The 21,595-nt window shown below is 42.1% G+C and overlaps 2 protein-coding genes across 2 annotated transcripts; one reads left to right on the top strand and one right to left on the bottom strand.

The window, feature by feature from the left end:
- Positions 1-1,151: 1,151 nt before the first annotated feature.
- Positions 1,152-19,735, bottom strand: LOC122774426 (GRIP and coiled-coil domain-containing protein 2). The gene is made up of 24 exons (XM_044033693.1): positions 19,522-19,735; positions 18,964-19,029; positions 18,767-18,851; positions 18,563-18,645; positions 18,338-18,442; positions 17,730-18,234; positions 15,743-17,556; positions 15,258-15,321; positions 14,452-14,552; positions 14,228-14,326; positions 13,517-13,636; positions 12,027-12,191; positions 11,710-11,814; positions 10,971-11,133; positions 10,381-10,481; positions 10,046-10,123; positions 9,822-9,959; positions 9,611-9,732; positions 8,789-8,965; positions 8,304-8,512; positions 6,356-6,580; positions 5,962-6,101; positions 3,166-3,367; positions 1,152-2,873 (listed from the first exon to the last, which is right to left on the bottom strand). Exons 1-24 carry the CDS (start codon positions 19,525-19,527, stop codon positions 2,800-2,802), a joined length of 4,947 nt encoding a protein of 1,648 aa, XP_043889628.1. The 5' UTR covers positions 19,528-19,735; the 3' UTR covers positions 1,152-2,799.
- tmem223 (transmembrane protein 223) lies at positions 3,930-4,977 on the top strand. The gene has a single exon (XM_044033702.1). It carries the CDS (start codon positions 4,064-4,066, stop codon positions 4,877-4,879), a length of 816 nt encoding a protein of 271 aa, XP_043889637.1. The 5' UTR covers positions 3,930-4,063; the 3' UTR covers positions 4,880-4,977.
- Positions 19,736-21,595: the final 1,860 nt, after the last annotated feature.

Genomic DNA, 21,595 nt, shown 5'->3' on the forward strand with positions numbered 1-21,595 from the left:
GCCACAAGAAGTGGGAGTTAAGTATTGTTTTTTTAGTGGCTCTGTGTGTCTGTTTGTCTGTCCGTGTTTCCGCACATGCCAATATGACCAACAGAGGCTTGTTGCGTAAATGGGGTGAAGTCTGCCATCCCTGATTGCCTTGTTATTTATGTTTTTTGGGGGTGCCCCTTCATGACACTACTCTTACGTCGTTTGCTTGGGGCCCCTTCTATTTGGGGGCCCCAAGCATTTGCCTGGCATGCATGTCTGGTCCGTGCACCTCTGAGGATGTCACATGTAGGCCCAGGCCACAGAAATATCTGTGCTTTTACTTTGAAAACCATCGGAAACCTTTACTGTGTTGTTGTGCATCTCCAGCAGCTTTTCGCTCAGTGTGAGAGTTTCCACTATTGGAGAGAGAATTACCGCTCGGATTTTACAGCCCGAAAAAGCTGCGAGATCCGCCCTACGACCACAGTGAGAGAAATGTGTCTGTGGATCAACAACACAGTAAACGTGATGGTGGAGAAGCTGACGCCTCTGCTGCTTCTCCTAAATCCACTGCAGTCGCGTGTACACGTGAAACATCACTTCACTGTGGATGGAAAGTTTTACTTTTCACTCTGGAAACAAAGAGACGTTCAACATGGCGGGTGGTGGGTATCCAAGTATCCAAGAAGAAAAAGAAAAAGCAAAGCTAATTGGAAAGAATGCGTCAGTTAAAGGAAATAGAGGGTAATAAAACATGTTAAAAATAATAGACAAGAAAACATGGTTAAGAAATGCTTAGGTCTGCCAGGCGATAATGACAGTGAGGTGAGGACATAATGACATGTTTACCATTCCTTTCCAGTGGCAGATTTGTCAGTTATTATTTGTTGTTTCCTCCCTTGTCTGCGTCATGACACCGAAAGCACATTTATTGCCTTAAAAGGAAACGCCTCAAACCCCCTCCCTCCTCCAAGAGGGATCAGCACTTCATAGCAAATATCATAGCAAAAAAAAGTAGCTTACCTAAAAGTCTGAAGCCATAAAGAGTGAATAAAATCCCTGTTGTGCTTCACTGTTCATCTACCAGCCACTCGTTTCTGGAGCTTTTCACCTGTAGCATATACATGTCATGTATAGTTTTAAAGTGAATATTGTGTTTGAATGCAAAGTCACTACAAACATTCTGATCAATGTTGAATTTTATTATTGTTTACAGTAAATAATGAACCACAAAAACTCTGAAATTAGCGGTCGCCTCATATACAATTTCAACATAAACCTGAGCACTGTGTGTGCTAGGGAATAGTTAACATACAGCAAAAGCTCAGGACTTCACTCTATAATATTTTATAGGTATGATTTTATTCTTAGCTTCTGCAAACAAACCTTCGTTAATATAAAAGCCTTTAATAAAAATACATTCACTCGTGCTGAATTAATTCCATTAAAAGCTGCCAGTGGAATGAGATAGTGAACAGGCTAGTTCTCATCATCATTGGAAGGAGAAGTGTGTGGATGCGTGTTTGGATTTCTGAGTGAAATCATAATTCCCCTCAGGTTCAACAGGGAGGTCAGATCGTCTTTCTCAAGGACACTTCAGCAGGGGTGGATGTGCTTAAAGTAACACGAGGACTGAACAGCTGCCTTCACATAAAGTTGCAACAAATCTCTCATGCTCAGGTGTGGTTTAACATCAACACAACAAAACCATAAAGGATTTCCAAAACTGAGGATAGAACTCATTAACATAGCTTTGTATACATTAATAACAACCACACACAAAACCCAGACAAAAACTAATTACACAGAAAACTGAACAAAACTCACATACTATTAATTTCTACAGCAAACAATGAATGGAAGTTTCAACTTCCTCTGATTTAAGACAACAGTGAATGGAACAACTGCACAGTCAGTGCAGGTAATATTGTTTTTTTTTATCAGTTATGTTGATAAAGTGAGTCCGATAATGTTTGATGTGAATCTCTTTGTACTTTAAGTGATTTAACGACAGAGTCAAATGGACCACACTAGTGGAACAGTGTGTTTTAGTTCACCGACTCAATCACACATACTGCAGACTGTTTTCCAAAGCACACAAGCGTAGAGGTTTCCTCGTGTATCGTTTTACCTTCCAGAAAAACTGTTAGTACAAGAAGGCATATAAGATTTTAAAAAGGGCTACATTTTCAGCCTTCTACACTTGAACATGCACCTAAAACAGAAAAAAATTTAAAGCAAATGTCTTAATTTGCCCAAAAGAGCTAAAATGCGAGTTAAGTCCTTCATGTGTACTGTGCTTCCCAGTACAAGCACATCAGAGGCACAACAACCAAACATCTGAATATCATACTCACATTATGCCATTTGAACAGATGATTACTACCTCCATACCATAATATGCCCACATTATACAATGTTGCTCTTACAACATCATATACCCACCCCATTCACAAAATGATCATAGCTTTCAGATGCCTTGAGGTCCACTTCAAGTAAATGTAATAATGCCCAGCAACTGTTATATATTAAAGTACATTTCAGTTGAATGATTATGGAAGACAGAATATGCTAGCTTGACAATCATTGACAAGAGACTCATGTAACCATTCCAAATGTTTTTGATTTCGTCCCTACCCCCCGATACCATCACAGTCTTTTCTTCAAACATTCATTGGTCCATTCTGTTCTGTACCAAACACCCCAGTTAACCTCCAAGCAAATTAAATTGTTTTAAGTGCACAACATCGCAGCCTGGTGCAGTTTTCACAGAAAAGGCCCAGTAAGGCCTGAGCACTATTGTTTTTGTTGATCTGTCGATGGTCAAGTTTATTTAATTCCGGACCAGCTGTGTAAATACGAGGACCAGCCTGAGCCCCGAGCCCCGGACACCTCCACCGTACCTGCACAAGAGGAAGCCAAAAACACCTGGTTAATACCCAAGAAAATGAACAAAAGATGTCCGCTGTCTGTATGTGTTCAGGAGTTGTGCATGAAAGCAATTTATAATCATTTATATTTACAATTATTGTTTTGATGATTTATTAAAGAAGCACCAAAATCCACCAAACTCATTGTCACTGTCAGTGTTAAACAAGCTTTTTGACAAAATGACAGTGACCTGTTGGACGTTTTTGGTTGCACTGCACAGACAAACGTAGCAGTCGACGTCATTTCACGTAGTTCATACTGTACCTTGTGCAATAGCAGCCAGTTTACTTTTCTCCTCTGGACTGAGCTGCAGCATGGTGTGAATAACCGGCAAAAGTGCCTGCCTCTCACTGCCAGATTGCAGGAAGATAAACTGCAGCAGGACATTCTTCAGATATTCCAGGTTAGCCACACTCTTCTCCCTCTCCTGGTTTCGCTCAAGGCGACGCAATTCACTTTTCAACAGCTAGCAGGTGAAAAGAAAGAAACAAGAACGTTTGCAATGTTTTTGTAGTGTGAACAAGATAGATTCTCTGGTCAAAAGACAATTTTCACAGCAGTGTAAACGTGTGTGTGTAAACTTTGTGTCTGTACGAGAGAACCAACAAGACATGCCACTAAGCTAGCCTGATATCAGGGCTCTAGAACTGGCAAAATTAAAACATCAAAAATATGAATTATATTTGTGCTCTTCCTGCCATAAAATGAAAAATATCTAATGAGAAATATCAGGTAACCAATAGCCTCATGTCTAAGTGACACAAAATAAAGTGAAACTGCTTAATTTAAGTAGTATTAGTATTCAGCGTTACATCAGTTGTAAGAAATGTTTTCTCTAGCTTTATTCAATTAGGAAAACATGAGCGTGTACAATGTAAAGTGTTTGTTATTTATTATTAAATAACAACATTTGTTGTTATTGAACTTAAAAAGTGTATTTAGGTTGTTTTACAGTACTGGGTCAGGGTTAGAGGAGAGGAGAAATAAAGACATTTGATCCTCCGTACTTTCCGTAGTGGGAAAGGCTACGTCACACATTAAATATGGCGGCGCTCCGAGGACTTTCACGGTTGCATTAAAGAGCTGATTTCAACGATAAACGCTGAACTTGATATGCAGTATTTATGTGAAAGTCTGCTGGATTAAACTAAAATCGAATACAATGGGATTGGAGCGTCTGCTGTGTGGGCTGTCGCGGTTTTATTCCGGACAGCTCGCACTCGTTAATGTTCAACACAAAGTCAACTTGTTTGGAAAAGCGTCCACATCGACTCAGACTTCACCGAGTGCCGTCCTGTCCAAGTGGGTCACATGTATTCCTGGTCTCAGCCGTGGGATATGCGTCCACACAAGCCGTCACGCCACTCTCAAACAGCTGACAGCCCGCCGCGGCCTCTCCACCTCCAGCCAGCCTTCCAAAGATGTCACCCTGTTCGAGCACGACAAGACGCGCTTCTTCCGGCTCCTATCACTCTTCTGTGGCGGACAGGTCGTCTTCTGGACGTGCATGGCTCACTTCGCCTTCACCGGGCTTAGAAACACTGGGGGCGCTTCAGATAAAGGGAAAGCCAAGGCGCAAACCACCACCACCACAGGGCTGGCTGGGATGTGGAGTTTTGAGATGAACCTAGGATCGAACACCTGGAGGTACGGCTTCACCCTCGGATGCCTGGCTATAGGCGCAGTGATCGTGAGCGTCGGGACTCTATTTTGCCGTCGTTCTGTCAGCAAGGTGGTTTTACACCGGGGAGGGAAGATGGTGACAGTTTGCACACAGTCACCCTTGGGTCCAGACCTAGGGCAGAAAATCACAGTCCCACTGTCTGAGGTTGCCTGTCACGCCCATAGACAGGAGTCCCATTCATTCATCCCGCTCAGGGTCAAAGGACACAAGTTCTACTTTCTCCTGGACAAAGACGGGACTGTGAACAACTCCAGGCTATTTGATGTCACCGTTGGGGCATATCGGTCATTTTAATAACTGTTTGGTGGACTGGTCATCAGATCTAATTTTGCAATAACATGACAGTTGTATGATTATCTCCTCACCTAAATAAAAATAAATCTTCCACACTGGTTTGGGTTCATGTATGCTGAGTATTTGAAGCAGTGCTATATAACTTGGATGAGTACTGTAGCAAATATGCCACTATGAAAGTTGATGTTTAATGGCTTCTAAGGTTTTAAACTGACCTCAGTTCAGCATTACTACTAGGCCACTCTCTGACTATCCTGAAGTTACCCACTTCTCATTGCTCCCTTACCTGCTCATCAAGCTTACACAGGTTGCTTTCATACATACACTAAACTCTGGAGATTGTCTGGACAGTCTGTATGTGTGAACGCAAATGTGTGCAGATGTCACTTCAGAGATTCTGCAAGGATTCTTCTGCCAGCTCCGAAGTATTGCCTCCAGTTTATCTTCGAATGAGCTCCTGAGAATGCAGCATTAGAATGTTTGGAGGATCCACCTCACCCCCACCCAAATATGGATGGATCCTCCATAGATTTGTCTAGTTCAGTGCAAGTGTCCTACTACAAGTGAACAATAATCTCCAAAAAATGTCCTAACCCAAATCCACAGACACTTCCTGGAGTTCATGTCAGAAAAGAGTTGAAATGTTTTTACTGGCCTTCATTTCAGCATAAACTTGCTGAGCCTGATTGTGGCACACTTACATACTTCTCACACCTAAATTAACTCACCGACATGATTTAGAAGCTGTTATTTCATGGGAGTGTTGCTTTGAGAGTTAACTCAATTTAGTGCAAAAACAACCGATTGTATAGTTGGAAGAAGTCTTAGTTACTAAACAGGACAACAAGCATTTTCTAGATCCAGTTTCCCATTTGGTGCTTTCTTGTGTTGCCAAGTGAATGTATAAAAGAGAATCATTATTTTAGAGGGGGACTTTCAAATTGTATTCATGAAATGCTTAAAAAATATTTCATTATTACAAATGATTCAAAATGAGCATTGTGTCAATTAATGAACTGAACTTGTGAAAGTAAACGGATTTGGTTATGTTGTCTGCGTGTGCCTGTGTATATGATACATACAGTGATCTGCTCCATGAGAACAGCGTTGGTGGCCTCGGTTTCATGAAGCAGGCTGTTGACATGTTCCATGCTGCGGGTTGCTGTGCTCAGCTTTTGACTTAGTTCTTCTTTGGTTGGCTCCACCGACCACACAAATGGCTCTAGAGATGCAACCAGAGACACTGGTGAAGACAGTGGTTATAAAAGTTGATGGATGTCAAACCCAAGTGTGTGAGTGTGTGCCTCACGTGATTTGTACATGGTGTGGAGGTTAATGCAAATACATTTAGGTAATGGTATATCAGTGTAGAGTAAAAGTACATTTTTAGTTCCTTTACACAATTGCATCTTGACACAAACAAGACGTTTATGACATGGAAGTTATATTATAGTGCATCTCTGTTGTTTAACACACCTTGTTTGGGATCCGGAGACGTGAGAAGCTGCTCTAGAGAGGGAAGAGATGCAAGTGCAGGAGAGGGGCTTTCACTTTCAGTTGTCTCCATACCCTCACCCTCTTCCCTGGCCATAGACTGAAGGTCGTTCAGGGACATCAGTCCCAGTCCCGACTGGTTTTGATCTGTATTTCTGCGGGTATCCGATGCCAGAGGTTTACGAACGGAATGCACCGTTACTCCACCTGAAAGAAGGTGTAAGGTTTGATGAAGAACAAAATAAATGTTATTCAAAATGTCAGCATATTTCAGTAAACAATGGGATACATATGATAAGATTGCATTTAATACATAAGTGAATTCAATACATAGCTTATTTAGTCAGTCTCTCCTGTAACTACTATGGCTTAGAAAAAACTAATTCAAAGAAATGTCAACACAATTTCGAGCCATTATCTCTGGACCACCATAGAAATATGCACTATCCTGCACTATGAATTTTTAATAAATCTCACACAAAGATGTGAGACGGTGTCCTACTTCTTTGTGACATGAGGGGGCACCAGACACACTTTTGAGTTGTCCAGTTCAGCTGTTGTAAACAACAAGTGGGTAAAGCATGGAGAGAAGAGGATGAGGGTGGTGTGTGTGTGTGTGTGTGTGTGTGAGAGAGAGAGAGACAGAGAGTGGGTGGACAGAAGAGAAGATTGTGATTAATGTACCTGAACCTGAACCAAGAGGCCAGACTCCTAACCAGTCCCCTCACCATTCCGCCCACAGTCTGGCACTCTACTGCCTCACTCCACGCAGCTCAGTGAAGTCATGACCAAGATGAAAAAGTCCTGCTACATAATTTGTGTTTTGCTTGTTTTACGGAGTGTTAATGCATTAGACAATGACGGCTCACTGTTAATCAGAAAAGTAATTAGACAAAAAAATATTAGCTCTATCAATCTAAACCTAGTGACACAACAATCCTCGCTTTTTTGATTAAAAAACAGCTGCAGCCACAACATTTTGTGAAATGGGTATTTTTAGTTTTTGTCAAAAATAATTCATGTTTGATGCGTGGGATTATCTAGCATCATCATGATAACATCTAACAGTGAAGTTGCATATTACAAATAATTGTAATACCCCTCATATATGGTTTGTCTGCTCTGTGTTACTGTAGAGATGTCATAGTTCAAAAGGACTACACAACTAAAAAATAAAAACGAAGAATGTATTCCACATAATTCCAACACAACGGACCAACAAACTAGGGAAAACATGATGAGAAATATTGATCACTTTGCAAATAATGGTTAACAAAATATTTTACGAGACCAGTAAAAACAATTTGAGAAACACTGATGTGAATTTGTCTGTGTTGTAATTGCCATTAAATCCCAATATAGCAGCAAAAGGCTTAAATATGACTCTCAATTAAGGTTGATATTGGCTCTATGAACCAGACTAATCCTGGTGTGCAGCTGCAAGCCATTAATGAATCTCTCCAGATGCCACAGTGAGCTGTTGGCCAAACTGGAGGCAGGAACAAAGCTAAGAAGCCTCAGCAACACCTGCCCATGCCAAGGTAACGGAGAGGAAAAACACACACACTTGCCATTCCAAGTCTTTACTATGTGTGCATTTGCGGTTTGATTCCACAGGGCAGCTGTGTGGGAGGTGATGAATGTGATTCCAGCACTGCTCATCTGACAAACTCCCCCTTCCTCTCACCCATAACTCCTCTCATAGGAGAGAGTTGACACAAGGGAGAAAGTAAACATTTATACCGTTCACTTCTGAAGCTAATTCCTGTCCTGTATGTTCAGGCAGCAGTTACCTTGACTGTTCAGCTGTTTAGTAAAATAACAGATACGTGTATCCTCAGCCTATACAACGACTCCTTGATTTTCAGATTCGGCAGTGTGATAAACCTGAATGGACTTATATAGTTATATAGTTTGCCTGAACGCTTACTGTTGTGGCTCTGCAGGGTGAACAGTTGCTCCTCAACACGGGTGAGTTGGCTTTGCAGGGTCTCCACAGTGGCTCGGTGATCGTCCTGCAGCTTCCTCAGCTGCTCCCTGTACGTCTGGCGCTGGGCCTCGACCTGAGACAAGAGGTCAGCCTGAACCTGGGACAGGTCAGACCGCAGGGAAACATTTTCTGACTGCACTGACAGCAGCCTGGGGGTGGAGACAGAGTGATTAGAGTGTTTAGAGACTGCTGAGTAAGAAGAGGAAAACGCCGGCAATGGTTTACAACAGTGAAGGACAGCAGAGTAAATTGTCTGGCCTAACCTGACGCTACCAGCATGTGAGCCTACATCTTATTGACAACACGACAACAACACTGACGATACATGGAGAGATTTACCGTAAGTCCACCACATGTGAGCGTGTTACATTCCAGAAAGCACGTGAGCACAAAAAAAGCCACCTCTTTAAACGTATCCAGCTTACCTTTCACGGAGTTCTGCCTCCTTGCTGACAGTTTCTTGGAGGATTTTATTGTGTCTCTCCAGAAGAGTGTCATGTTCAGTCTGGAGCTGCTGCAGCTCTGCCGTGCTGCTCTGAAGGCTCTGATGGCTTTCTGCCAGCCTGGACTTCAACTGCTCCATCTGAGAGAACAACTGCTCTCTGCAGGGAACACATCACACTCATGTCACACACGCGAGTCACTGCTGTGCTTAAGCACATGTTGTTACGTTTCTGCATGCAATTTATCTAAAAAAATTGACCATTCAAAATCAAACACTCTAATTCTTCCTTGTGTGTGACATGGCCATTATTTTGCCACTTGGGTTTACATCATGTGAAAAACCATCATGTGTTGTTGTCACAACTGATTCCAGGACTGACACTGCGAATGGATTTTAATAGTGTTACACAATATGTGAAAAGGTAATCGATGCTTAGTTTGGTTTATTAACTTAAAATGCAGTTTTACTTTTAAAGGATTTCTTTAAAAAATTCTAATAATGCTGTAAATGGGGTTAGAGGTTGTCATTCTTGAGGACCACTGTTAGTAGCCTTATGTATAAATAGTCCCCCCAATTTTGAATAGTGTAGCAGCAGGATTATAATTCCTTTACTGCACACCACATTTTTAATACATCATAGAAAACAATAACAACCACCATTAACCCATGCACAGAGCAAAACAATAATAACAGGGGTTAAAATAACTTAATTTCAAATCTCATAATTCTACTACAATGAGTAAACAGTGAAATAAATAGACAAATAAGAAAAAAAAAAGCCCTAAAAAAGCCTTGTCTTTACCTCTCTTGTTTGCCAGAATCACCGTCACTCTGCGTGGTGCTTTTGCTCCTTTGCTGTTTGAGGACGTTATGAACTCGCACCTTGTAACTCTCAAACTCGCCTGTTGTTGCCACAAGCTCAGCCTGGAATAAACCCAAAGATTAAGAGGAGATGAACATAAAATATAAAATGTAAAATGTGGTTCAAATAAAAAAATTCACTGTCGCTGTACCTTCGCATCATCTCTCTCTTTCAGCAGGCCATTGATTTGTTGTTGCAGGGAGCTGCTGGTTCTCTGTTGCTGTTCCAGTGCAGACCTCAGCTGCTCCTGAAGACGATGGCGCTCTGCTGTCAGATCACACACCTCTATCTAATTTCATGAACACACATACACACACACATTTTAATACATGCAACAACTGCAACAGCAGAGAGACGCTTTGCTGTCGGTGTTACCTTGGTGCTTTCTAGCTGCTGCTGGTTGGCCTCGAGCTCTCCTTTCAGAGAGGCCTGCAGCATCATGAGGGAGCTCTCCTGCACTCATGAACACACACAGAGTGAGATATGCATGGTGGAAACGTAGACCTATACACTACAACACACCCAAAAATGATTCATTGTTCCCAACACCCTTCAAGGCTTTCTCTACATTTATGGCCTATACGCACACACATGGTCGGATTACACAATTTACATTCATCAGGCACAGATGATATTACACACACTGTCAGGAAAACCTGTGGGACCCACTTAGAAACACACACACACACACACACACACACACAACAGACCTGTTTCTTGGCATCAGCCAAGTCCTTCTTGGTCTTCACCAGCAGCTGTTTCGTCTTGGAGGTCTTCTCCTCCCCCTGTTCTAACTGGGACTTCAAAGCCTCTGGAGAGAGATACAGATGCACAGGCACGTGCGCACACACACAGATTATTCACAATATACACAGTGACAGTGTGGAGCAGGAAACACGCTGGCAGTTACGTGGATGAATTTTTATTATTAGTGAAAGCAGACTTGTTTTCCTAAAACCTGCAGGATACATGTTATTGTCATTTTAGGAACCTCACTCTACAAACTAGAGTTGTGTTGCAGGTTTTTATTGCTGTAAAAGGGGAGTTTGTTTTCTCAATGTGGGAACTGTTGAGTTTTGCTATAATATTATATGGTCTTCTTGGCCGTACTATGTTAATTGCTGTAAGATAATGCAAGTTGTGAAACGGTGCTATACAAATACAGTTCGATTGCATTGAACCGAACAGTTTAGGGTTTTACATTTGTGTAGAATCGTGTTGTGATTCAAGCTGTTTAAAGCTTTTCTTTCTCATTATTATTATTCCAGGTTTTAGTTTGTAAGCATGAACCAGTCCATACCGATTTCCTTCTTGAGTGTGTCCTCTTTCTGAGAGAGCGTGTTCATCTGGGCCTTCAGCTCCTCAGCTATTTCATCTTTCTCTGAGATTTTGGTGTTGAGTTCCTTCACCAGTCGCTCGTAGTCGGCCATCTCCATGTCTAGCAGTGAGTTCTGCTGCGCCTCCTAGAGACAGAGAGACTCGTCAATACTCTATCAATCAGTCACATTATTTATTCTAAAATAAAACATATGGATAATTAATTCAATTCAAATTCAATTCAATGTTTTTTTTTGTCTTTTTTACATTTCTTTGCATGTAATTATTCGTATACATATTTTTGTACTCAAGTCTGGTGACATTTATGGGAAAAATGACTACTATAAAGTAACTGCTATCTAATCAGAATCTATTAATATTAATATTAGTGAATCCTATTGGATCTTAGTCAAAAAAGAAAATCTAAAAATAAAGTATAAAAACAACATGTTTGCTGGGCTGTACTAACAATATGGACACATGACAAAGTCAGCCTCCGAGCAGCTTTTGAGTGCATTGCTGTACTATATAGGTCTCCACTAATGGAAAAGCAGCAACAGCAGCTCCGGTGCTGTGGGCTAGCGTTGCTCTCTTTCTCTCTGAGAGGTGCTGCTGTGGCTGCAGGCCGGCCATCACTACTCCAGCCACTTGACCTTACAGGCCCTCTGAGCAACACAAGTGTCTAAGAAGCATTTTGTGTGTGTGTGTGTGTGTGTGTGTACCTTGCGTAGCTGCTCCAGCTGCTGAGCAGTCTGCTGAGACTGCTGCTGCTGCTTGTGGAGCTGGGCTGTCAGCTCTTCTACCTCCTTGACAGCCGATGACAAGTCCTGCAGAGGCGAGCAAACACAAAGGAGGTTTTTGATTTCTGTAAATGTAATGTTATGTAATGAATGAATCACAAACACAGAACCAGGTTTGTTAGTTTTCCCTAAAGCATGTTTTTTTTTCTGTTATAAGAAAAAAGAAAAAAAGTTAAAAAAGTGTGTGAAAATTAGATCAATGCTTAAAATTAAGGCAGTGTAAATCAAAATGTGTCTACCTTTATCTTCTGTTCTTTCATAGTTCTCTCAGCCAGCAGTTCTCTGTCGAGATTGACTGACTGTCTTTGCAGCTCTTGGTTCTGGGCCTCCAGCTGTCTCACTGTGGTCCTAGCGGTCTCCATACCAGCCATCAGGTCCTCTTTCTCACTGCACAGCATCTCATTCTGCAAAAGCATCAAGTGTTACAGATTACGAAAGACAAATGTGCGTATATCTCAACAAATAATACATTAAAAGGCATTACTTACACCGACGATGAGAAGTAATGGTCATTTTAATTACAAGAAATAATATCCAGTAAGATATTCTGCCTTTTCCTTCTTTTGACTGAAGGATCCCAAGAGCTTGTTCAACTCTTTTAGTAAATTCCCATCGACCCTGCACCTTTATCATGCATGTTGTGGATTAGCCTATTTCGATTGTGTATCTGTTTCTGTGATTTTAGTGTTAAATAAATTGAATTACTTTATTTACAATATTCTATTTTGATATTATCTTTTTATGTTGTGTGGGGTTTTTTATGATTATGATTGTGATCCTGTAACTGTGCTGCTGCCTGTCTTGGCCAGGAAACACTTGAAAAAGAGAATTTTATTAAATAAAAGGTAAAACAAAAAATATTCTTACATTCTAAGGTCTTTTACAATCCCAGTGTTACTCCACATTTGTATGACTTCTACAAATATCACATCTACCTTCTTGCTGCATACAAACATCAATCTCACACAAACCCCCCCCAACATTTTCCACACAAATTGAAAAAAAACATGAATGTCACATTAAAAAATATATATAGATACATATTGCCGCGCTTAAATCTTAAAATATTGCCACTTACAGATACAAGGTTTTCGTCAGAAAATGCACAGATTGAAAGTCACTCATGCAAATCTGACAGCGGCAGCCTCTGTGGGCTCGCTCTGCAAGGAGCACTGCGCTGGCAACAGCCTCCTCCCATCATCTGTCAGCCCAACACTGAAACTATGATAGGCAAACAGAGATGTCCAGACGTAGTCTGAGATCCCCGTCGAGCTTCTAGTCTGCCCAACCCTACCGAGACCCGTGATCACACACCTGCGTCTCAGAAAATGCTGTTGCACCATCACGTAGCAGATGGAAGCTATACGCCGCTCCATTTACCGATCTGTTGTTCTCTCATTGGAAAGAGACAGTTATGAGCTTGAGGAGAGGAGGGTATATAAACACAACTTCTCCCAAGCTCACCCAGTCACATCTAATGAGCTACTTGAGGGTGCGGAGCTGTCAAGCATTGCTGGGTAAAGTGTCGCTGGCTAAAATGACTCACTGTTAATCAGCTGGAAACTGAGTTATGGGAGACGTGTATGGGAGATGAATTGCTGGACAAGGTGACGCTGCTTAGATTTACTGGTGGACAAAAGCACTTTCTGCGTCTGTAACTGGTAAAGTGCCTGTGTGCGTGCGTTTGTGTATGTGTGTGTGTGTGTGTGTTTGATTGAGTGTTTGTTACCTGTGCGACAGCACTGCTGAGTCGTTTGGCCAGCTCCGCAATCTGTCTCTCTGCTGCCTCCACCTTCTCTTTCTCCTTATCCAGTTGCTCTGTTTGCCTGTCGTAATCTATCTGCAGATTCTACACACACACACACACACACACACACACACACAACCACATTCATTACCGGATGCCGGTTGAACAGCTCGATGAAGGTAAACACTATGAATCTCAAATATCAGCTGCATTTACATTCGAGTATAGATGGAGGAAGAACTCTCATTAGACACAATACAGTGGTTTCTTCTCTAATGGAGCCTCAGTCATAAAGCACAGAGCAGTCTGGGCGCCTTTTATGAAAACCACTGGGAGTAACATTGCACACATGGCTGCTTTTTAAGACAGCCACGTTCCACTTTTAATTAGGAACAAATGGGGAATTAATCAAATGTTAAACAAATAAAAGTGTTCTTTTATTTATTTATTTATTTATCGCATTATGAACATTTAATACAAATGACAGCAGTTCTGCAATTTTCAACCACAAATTAGAACATGGCAAATCATAAATATTACCCTTATCAGTTAGTTATTTTAACTTTATTGGCACACAATTATGTAAACCATTTACAGTCAAATCTATTACTTTAAAGACGCTTCTCTGAGACATTTATTTCAGTTAGCTGTCTCTGTGAAACATACTGGTCGTTTTTCTATCCCTCGTCTTACCTTGTAGCCTTCAGCACCGTGAATAATATCTTTCATAGAGCTGTTCACTTTCTCCCTCTCTGCTCTCAGTGATTCTATTTCCCCATTGAGGGATGCAATCTGGGAAGAAAAAAAAAAAAAAGAAGTATATTACAGTTTAAGCTGCTTATAATCATTTATCTCACCACTGGTGGGAAAATGAGACATAAAGAAAATATTTCCATTTCATAAGTGTAATTCTTTACCTCTTTCTTACTGATGTCGAGCTCCTTTTTTGCTTTGACGGCAACTGCCTTGATTTTGTGAATCTTCTCGTCCTTTTCTTTGTTTCCTTTCTCCAGGAGTGCTGAAAGGAATAGGTGTTTTGATCTCTGAATTAAACACTGATATTAACACCTATATTATTTCTTAATAGGTCAGAAACATGTAAACAACAGGATCACATGTTAAGAATATAATGCAGCTTGAAATAAATATGAATTCTTTTCAACTCAATAACAGACAATGTTCACATTTGGGCTTACTATACCATTACATTTCCAAATGCTGCAAATAATCAGATAATACTGTCACTGTAAAGCTGTGCACATGTTTGTATCTCTTTGGTTGAGAGGACAGCAGAGCTGCGCTGTCACATCCCCAAGTGGGGTCCTTAGGAAGAATTATTTTTACACAAAACACAGCCTTGTCTCTGGTTAATTTGTCGCCACTGGCATAATATTAACATAAACACATGATGAACATGTCCTTTTTTTTATATAATTGCTAAAATTTAGTTTTTTCTCAAAGCAATTTGAGTTGAGGAGCTTTGATTTACTCAGTTCCTCTCGACTCTTTTTTGCCCCACCCTCTCTCACATTGTGATTTGCGCAGACATACATGCATTAGGGAACAGTACTCAGAGGAGCAGCCTGCAGCGTTTTTTGTGTGTATGTATTTGGGAGATTTGGAGTATAAATACCAGGAAATAAAAAGTACACTTTTTTTCCGCCAAAAAATTACCGATTTTCCTTTTCCGTTTACATCACCCAGTCATCGTTCAAGTCCTTACCCATTTTTGTCGTAATCTCATTGGCAGCATTTTCCTCAGACAAAGCTGACTGAGAAGCAGACTCCTAAGGTGAGACAGAGGAAAGCAAAATAATTAAAAGATTAAAATAAGGAAAAAGGAAATTAAAGTTATTGATAAAATATTGTCATTTAAATAACATACCGTTTATATTATTATTTTAAAGCAGCAAACTACAAGATTTAATTTATCATTAATTCATTACGCATTGTTATGTCAATGACTTTTTTGTCGTCAACAAATTTAGTAATTTAGACAATCCATTAGATATCAGATATAACCCATATCTGATGGCAGTTTAAAAACACATGGATTCACATATTTTCAGATCAGTCTCATGCATTTTTATGTGAGAATATGTGAGTTTTCTCCAAAACTATACAAATATAGGCAACATATCGGAATTTCAAATCAAGACCTGCAGTGTAAATGCAGCCTAAGAGAAACCTAATGATGACTGCACTCACCTGAAGAGCAGCAATTTCACTCCTCAGCTGAGATACAAGCGAGTCTTTCTCTGTGAGCTGTTCTCTGTATTCTCTTCTCTCCTTTTCCATGTTCTCAATTTCCCCTTCCTCCTTCACTTCCTTTTCGTCCGCCAACAGAGAGATCTGAGTCTGCAGTTTTTGGTTCTCTTCACTAATCTTCTCATTGACCGACTTCATATCCAGCAGGTCTTTTTGCAGGCCTTCAATATCCTTCACCAACTCCTCCATGTTGGTTTTCAACAGGTTCCTCTCTTGTTCCAGGCAATTGATGTGGGCCTGGACCTCCTCCTGAACCTCCTCTATTCTCTCCCCTTGAGCCTGCTCTAGTCTTGTCTTCAGAAGATCCCTCTCCTTTCCCAGCTCATCCACACGCGCTCGGAGCTCATTTGCATCCTCTATGGAGTTTTTGAGAGCTTCATTCATGTTTTCTTCCAGTGCTACGATGGTGGTGTGGGCCTGCTCCGCCTCCTGTGCCACTGAGTTCAACTTCACCTCTAGGTGATGCTTTTCAGACATCGCCTGCTCCAGCTGAGCCTCCAGGGCTGTCAGCTGGGAGCCCAAGAGCTCCCTCTCGTCCTGAGCTTTAGTAAGCACCGATGATGCCTCTTCCAGTTTCTGATGGAGATCAGCCTTTTCTCTGTCAATCTCTTTTATGGTCAGCTGCAAAGCAGAAACTGTTGCCTGCATTCTTTCCATCTCCTCTTTCAGACTTAATTCTATCTTTTCCCTCTCGTTGTTCAGGTGTTGCACTTCATCCTCCCTCTCCTGTTTCACGCCTTCCAACTCCTTCTCTTTCTCGTCCAACAGCCTCTCGAATTCTTTGGCTCTCTGATTGCCCACGTTTTGCATTTCCTCTTCTCGTAACTGGAGCTGCGATTGCAGTTTGTCTCGCTCTTCAGTCAGCGTGCTGAGCATCTCTCTCAGGTCTTGGGTCATGTTTTCATTCATCTGCAATAGTGAGAGGATCTCCTCATTCTGCCTGGTTAGCTTCTCCACGGTTTGCTTGAGCTCACACACAGAACTCATTTGGTCCTCTACAGATGCCTGGAGCTTCTGGTCTTCACCCGGGGAACCTTCAGCTTCCACATTCTGTTTTGCCATGTTCTCCAACAGTGAGTTGTTCTCCTCTGTAACCTCTTTGACCCTCACTAACAGTGTGTCTTTCTCTTTGCTCAGTTCTTCAACCTTGCCTTGGAGTTCTTGCAGACTATTAGCTCCCTGTTCCTTCATAGCTTCATACTGACAAACAAAATCATTTGTTTTTTCCACCAATTCTGTCTCTACACCTTGAAGTATGTTCCTCATGTGTTGACATTCAGCCAGGGCAGAATCTCTTTCCCTGGTCAAAGTCTCACACTGGTCCCTCAGCTCCTGAGTGAGCCTCTGCTGCTCCTCTGGATTTACTCCTAACTCTTTGGATTCCTCTTGGAGCTGTTGTTTGTTGGGATTTGGGGTCATGTCAGGGTCAGTGGAGGTATTTTCTCTGCTCATCTGCAGCTCATCGATTTTGAACTCCAGCTCTTCTCTCTCCATCTGGAACTCCTCTTTGATCTTCTCCAACTCAGCTTCCATCTCAGTCTTCACATTACTGAGCAGAGTGAGCTCATCCTGTAACATGGTGTTCTGGGCTTGAAGGTCTTCCAGAGCTGCCGTCAACCTGCCGCTCTCTGTCTCCTCTCCTTCACCGAAGCTGGACTCACCCTGATTTAAGCCAGACAGCGCCAGCATTTTGGCGATCCCAGAACCACGTGCAGGTTCTTCCTCTTCCTCTTGCACATCCTGCAGATAGCTATCTGTAAAAAAAAACAAAAAAAAAAACCAGCCACATATTTCAGCCAGCATGTAATTCAAAGTACGTCATACATTGAGTGATTGCTTCAACAGGTGATTTTTTTCTATTTCAAACAGTAACAACAACAGGAGTTAATGTTAGTGATCTCAATGTAAAAATTAAGTGCTGTTGAACCTTTCAAAGCGAGCTGCTCAGTCAGCTCCTCATGGAGCAACAGGAGACGGTGCCTCTCCATTTCGCAATCCTCTTCCAGAGCCCTCATTTCCTCCTCGTGCTGCAGACTCTTCTGAGCCAGCTCCTCCTTGAGGTTCTCCACCTCCTGCTGGGCCTTTGTTAACTCCCTTTGGTGGCTCTCCTGAAACTCAGCAATGTCCTGGGTCTTTCGCTCCCGGTTAGCTTCGAGTTCAGCACGAAGGGTTTGCAGCTCGACCTCTAAACAGCGACGAACTTCATCAACACTCTCTTTTGCACTGGCCTGTTCAGCTTGTCGCTGCCTCTCCCTTTCACTCTCCCTCTCCCTGTCACTCTCTTCTCGTTCTTTCAGTAAATTCTGAAAAAAAGCCACTTCCTCCTGGTGTTTATTGTTACATTCCTCGATACTGCTCTTGAGAGCGTTGATGTTCTTCTGATGGTCTTCTATCACATGGTCCAGCTCTCCTTGCAGCACTGCTAGATCATCCTGCACACAATAACAATGAGAGACATATCTTAATATTTCAGTGTCATAATGAATATACTGGAATAAAGGATATTTATCACAATGGAAATGATTGATTTTTCACCTTGGCTTTCTGCTTGGTCATCTCTAGGTCTTTACGAGACAGTGCAAGACTCTGCTGAACTTCTGCCTTCTCCAGCAGTAAGGCATCCATCCTCTCGGTCAGCTCCTACAGTATTACAGACACACAACAACAACCACATGAAGTATTACCATATTAAGTACTATACATGTTAACGCATGAATATTCAAAGCAGAAATGTGATGAGATGCTGCCCTACAAACAAACCTGTATCAGTGTGGAGTCAACTGAACTGCTGCTGCTGCCATTTTTGGATTGCTCTTTGAAGGATTGAACTTCTTTTTCCAAATCTGATGAAAGATCACGTCACAAAGAAACACCAGATCACGTATGTAAGAGACACATGCAAACATGAGCTGTAGCAGCATATATACAGTATATATATACTTATATGTGTGTTTGTGTGTATACCTGAACACTTGCTCTTCATCTTCTGCATGGCAGCCATCTGCTTTTTGGCAAACTTGATGAGGTCATCTTTGGCCAGTGTGTCCAGCTGAGAATACAATGTAAAGAAAGGGCAGCCACAATAATCCATTAAGCACCCATTTGAATTGCCCATCAAAACATACAGTATAGTAGGTGTTGTTCCAAATTGTGTGCGGTACCTTTGATTTGGCTGCACCGGCAGCTGGTGACTGAGCCGGAGACTCGGCTCTGCTGCCATCAGCATCCTGTTTTAGCAAGAAGGAAAAAGGAGAAATGTACTGTAACATGAATCTTTGACAGAAAATGCTCCATCACGTTTTCTTTTTTTATTAGGAGCCATGTTTAAGCTTGGCACACAAAGACATCAACCTTTAATAATAGTTTAATTTGAATGTCAGCTGTAAAATTGTTGTTGTTTTTTCAAAGTATCAAAGTGTACACAATCGCACTGAATGGCTGGGCAGGGAGGTCAGTGTCAGCCTTATTAAATGATGATATACTGCATGTTGGATAAATGCAAGCCTGGAATGTGACATTAGGTATAGACGCTTCATCCGCGTTCAACGTAATTTAATACCAAGGGCACCTAACCTAACCTGCTGCACACTGGCACAGTTACGAATTCCCTTCACAATTAAAGGCGATAAGTATTTTGACGATACCGTGAGCGGACTTGAACACACGGCTGTTCTACCTACTGACTGGCTAACGCTAACTTCTCGACAGTGAACATTTACCTCCATCTCAGTCGCTCGGCTCTCCAGCTACTTCCCAGTCGTCAACGACAAACACAGGGACACAACACGAGACTTGCACCGACCGAGTCAAAGCGATATCTGAGGTTATTTCGGATTACTTGGACATTTAACACGAAAACAGTCCTTGTGTTTTGGTTTGCTAAAGCAGCCACTTGCTTCCGCAATCGTCAACCTAGTGACGTCGACACGGTTGACGTCACAAGCTCGACAGGATAATGAATCCGGTTTATTCAAGCAAACGTACTTTGGGGCTTTATTTCTTTGCGGTACAGGTTTATCTTGCTTTTATTGAAATGAAAACTGCATCCTTTGTTTTTTTTTTACTGCTGAAAAGCACTGAAACACAAAATAAGGATATCAGAAGTCTGAACAGAGGGTCTCATACTAGCAGTGACGTGCACAGGGGTGGGGGTGCCCTCTTGAGTCACAAGACACACACTTAAGTATCTTCTAGAGCAGTGTTTAACAAACTTTTCACACACCCTTACAGGACCTTAAGTCAACTTTTTTTTGGCCACCAGCCACTGTGGCAGGTGGTTTCATGTCACTGATGATCTTGTTTATTTAGTTAACACCCAGCTTAATGTGAGTCAGTGGCTTTTTGAGGACCTGTGGTCCCTAACTGCCTCTAACTTAGTTTTTTGTCCCGATTACAAATCGCTTTTTCTGAGCCATACGTACAACACATTCTTCTGTACTAATGCCATAAACGTTACAAACCTTGCCATCTGCGCCAAGTATGACCACTTTGTGTTAAAAAGGTGCCTTTTTTATTTTCGCTACCTACCCTTCGAAGTGGGCCACACGGTGGTGTAGTGGTTAGCACTCTCGCCTTGCAGCGAGAAGACCCAGGTTCGAGCCCCGGTTGGAACAAGGGCCTTTCTGCATGGAGTTTGCATGTTCTCCCCGTGTGTGCGTGGGTTCTCTCCGGGTTCTCCGGCTTCCTCCCACAGTCCAAAAACATGCAATGAGGGGATTAGGTAAATTGGACACTCTAAATTGACCGTAGGAGTGAGTGTGAGAGTGAATGGTTGTTTGTCTCTAGTTGTGTGTGGCCCTGCGATGGACTGGCGAACTGTCCAGGGTGTACCCCGCCTATCGCCCGATGTAGCTGAGATTGGCACAGCACCCCCCGCGACCCTCTGGTGGAGGATAAAGCGGTTAGATGATGACTGACTGACTGACTGACCCTTCGAAGTGGCTGTGTACACCACTGGGTAGCAATAGTAGTAGTAGTAGTAGTAGTGATAATGATAATTTATTTAAAAATAATAATTAAAACAACTATAAAGGAGATAATGAGGAATGGAAGTTACGAATGAACCTATTTTTATTGAGTACCAGCTCCTCCCCTCAGGCTGACGCCTAAGAGCCCCAGTGCAGCCTAAACCACTTAAAGAACTCCTTCATACCTCTCTTCATTAGAGACCTCAATATTAAAATGGCCAAAGGCCATCCTCAGTAATGCTGTCTTTTTGTTTTATAATGACTTATTTTTTTCTATAATGACTGTAGTATTGGCAATGTTTGTTTTGTTTTTTTGGACTCTTTTACTTTCAGATTTGCAGATAGGAGACTGTATGAGTAAGGGCATATAAGGCATAAAATTGTTCCAAAGCTGTCACATTCTATGACGTTGTTGTTTCTGGGTCTGCTGCAGGGAGGTGGTGACTATATCCTGGCCTCACGCTGACTTCTGGCCTGTCATAAACTATAGTGACGGCCTGTCTGTGATTCTGCATTCCAATCACACGAGGTCCAGCTCTATCTGTTGAATATGGAAAGCGTCTGTCTTTGACACAACTGATAGAAGCACTGACAGAGGCAGTTTAGTGAGAAGCCTCTCATTCTGACAGGGCTGGGATGCTCCGGGCAGAGGGGCACGGGCTCTGCTGACTCTCTGTCTCATCTGGAGCAAGCTCCGTCTCTGCCTTCCACCCTGCCTGGGTCAAACACACCCATCCATCACAGCCCCTCCCTTGTTTTCTCCTGGGCGCTATTTTGCTGCCATTTCTCTCCCCCCCCACTCGTGGCCGTCAGTCAGGGATGGCTT

The sequence above is a fragment of the Solea senegalensis genome, linkage group LG9, assembly GCF_019176455.1.
Source record: "Solea senegalensis isolate Sse05_10M linkage group LG9, IFAPA_SoseM_1, whole genome shotgun sequence".
Taxonomy (NCBI): domain Eukaryota; kingdom Metazoa; phylum Chordata; class Actinopteri; order Pleuronectiformes; family Soleidae; genus Solea; species Solea senegalensis.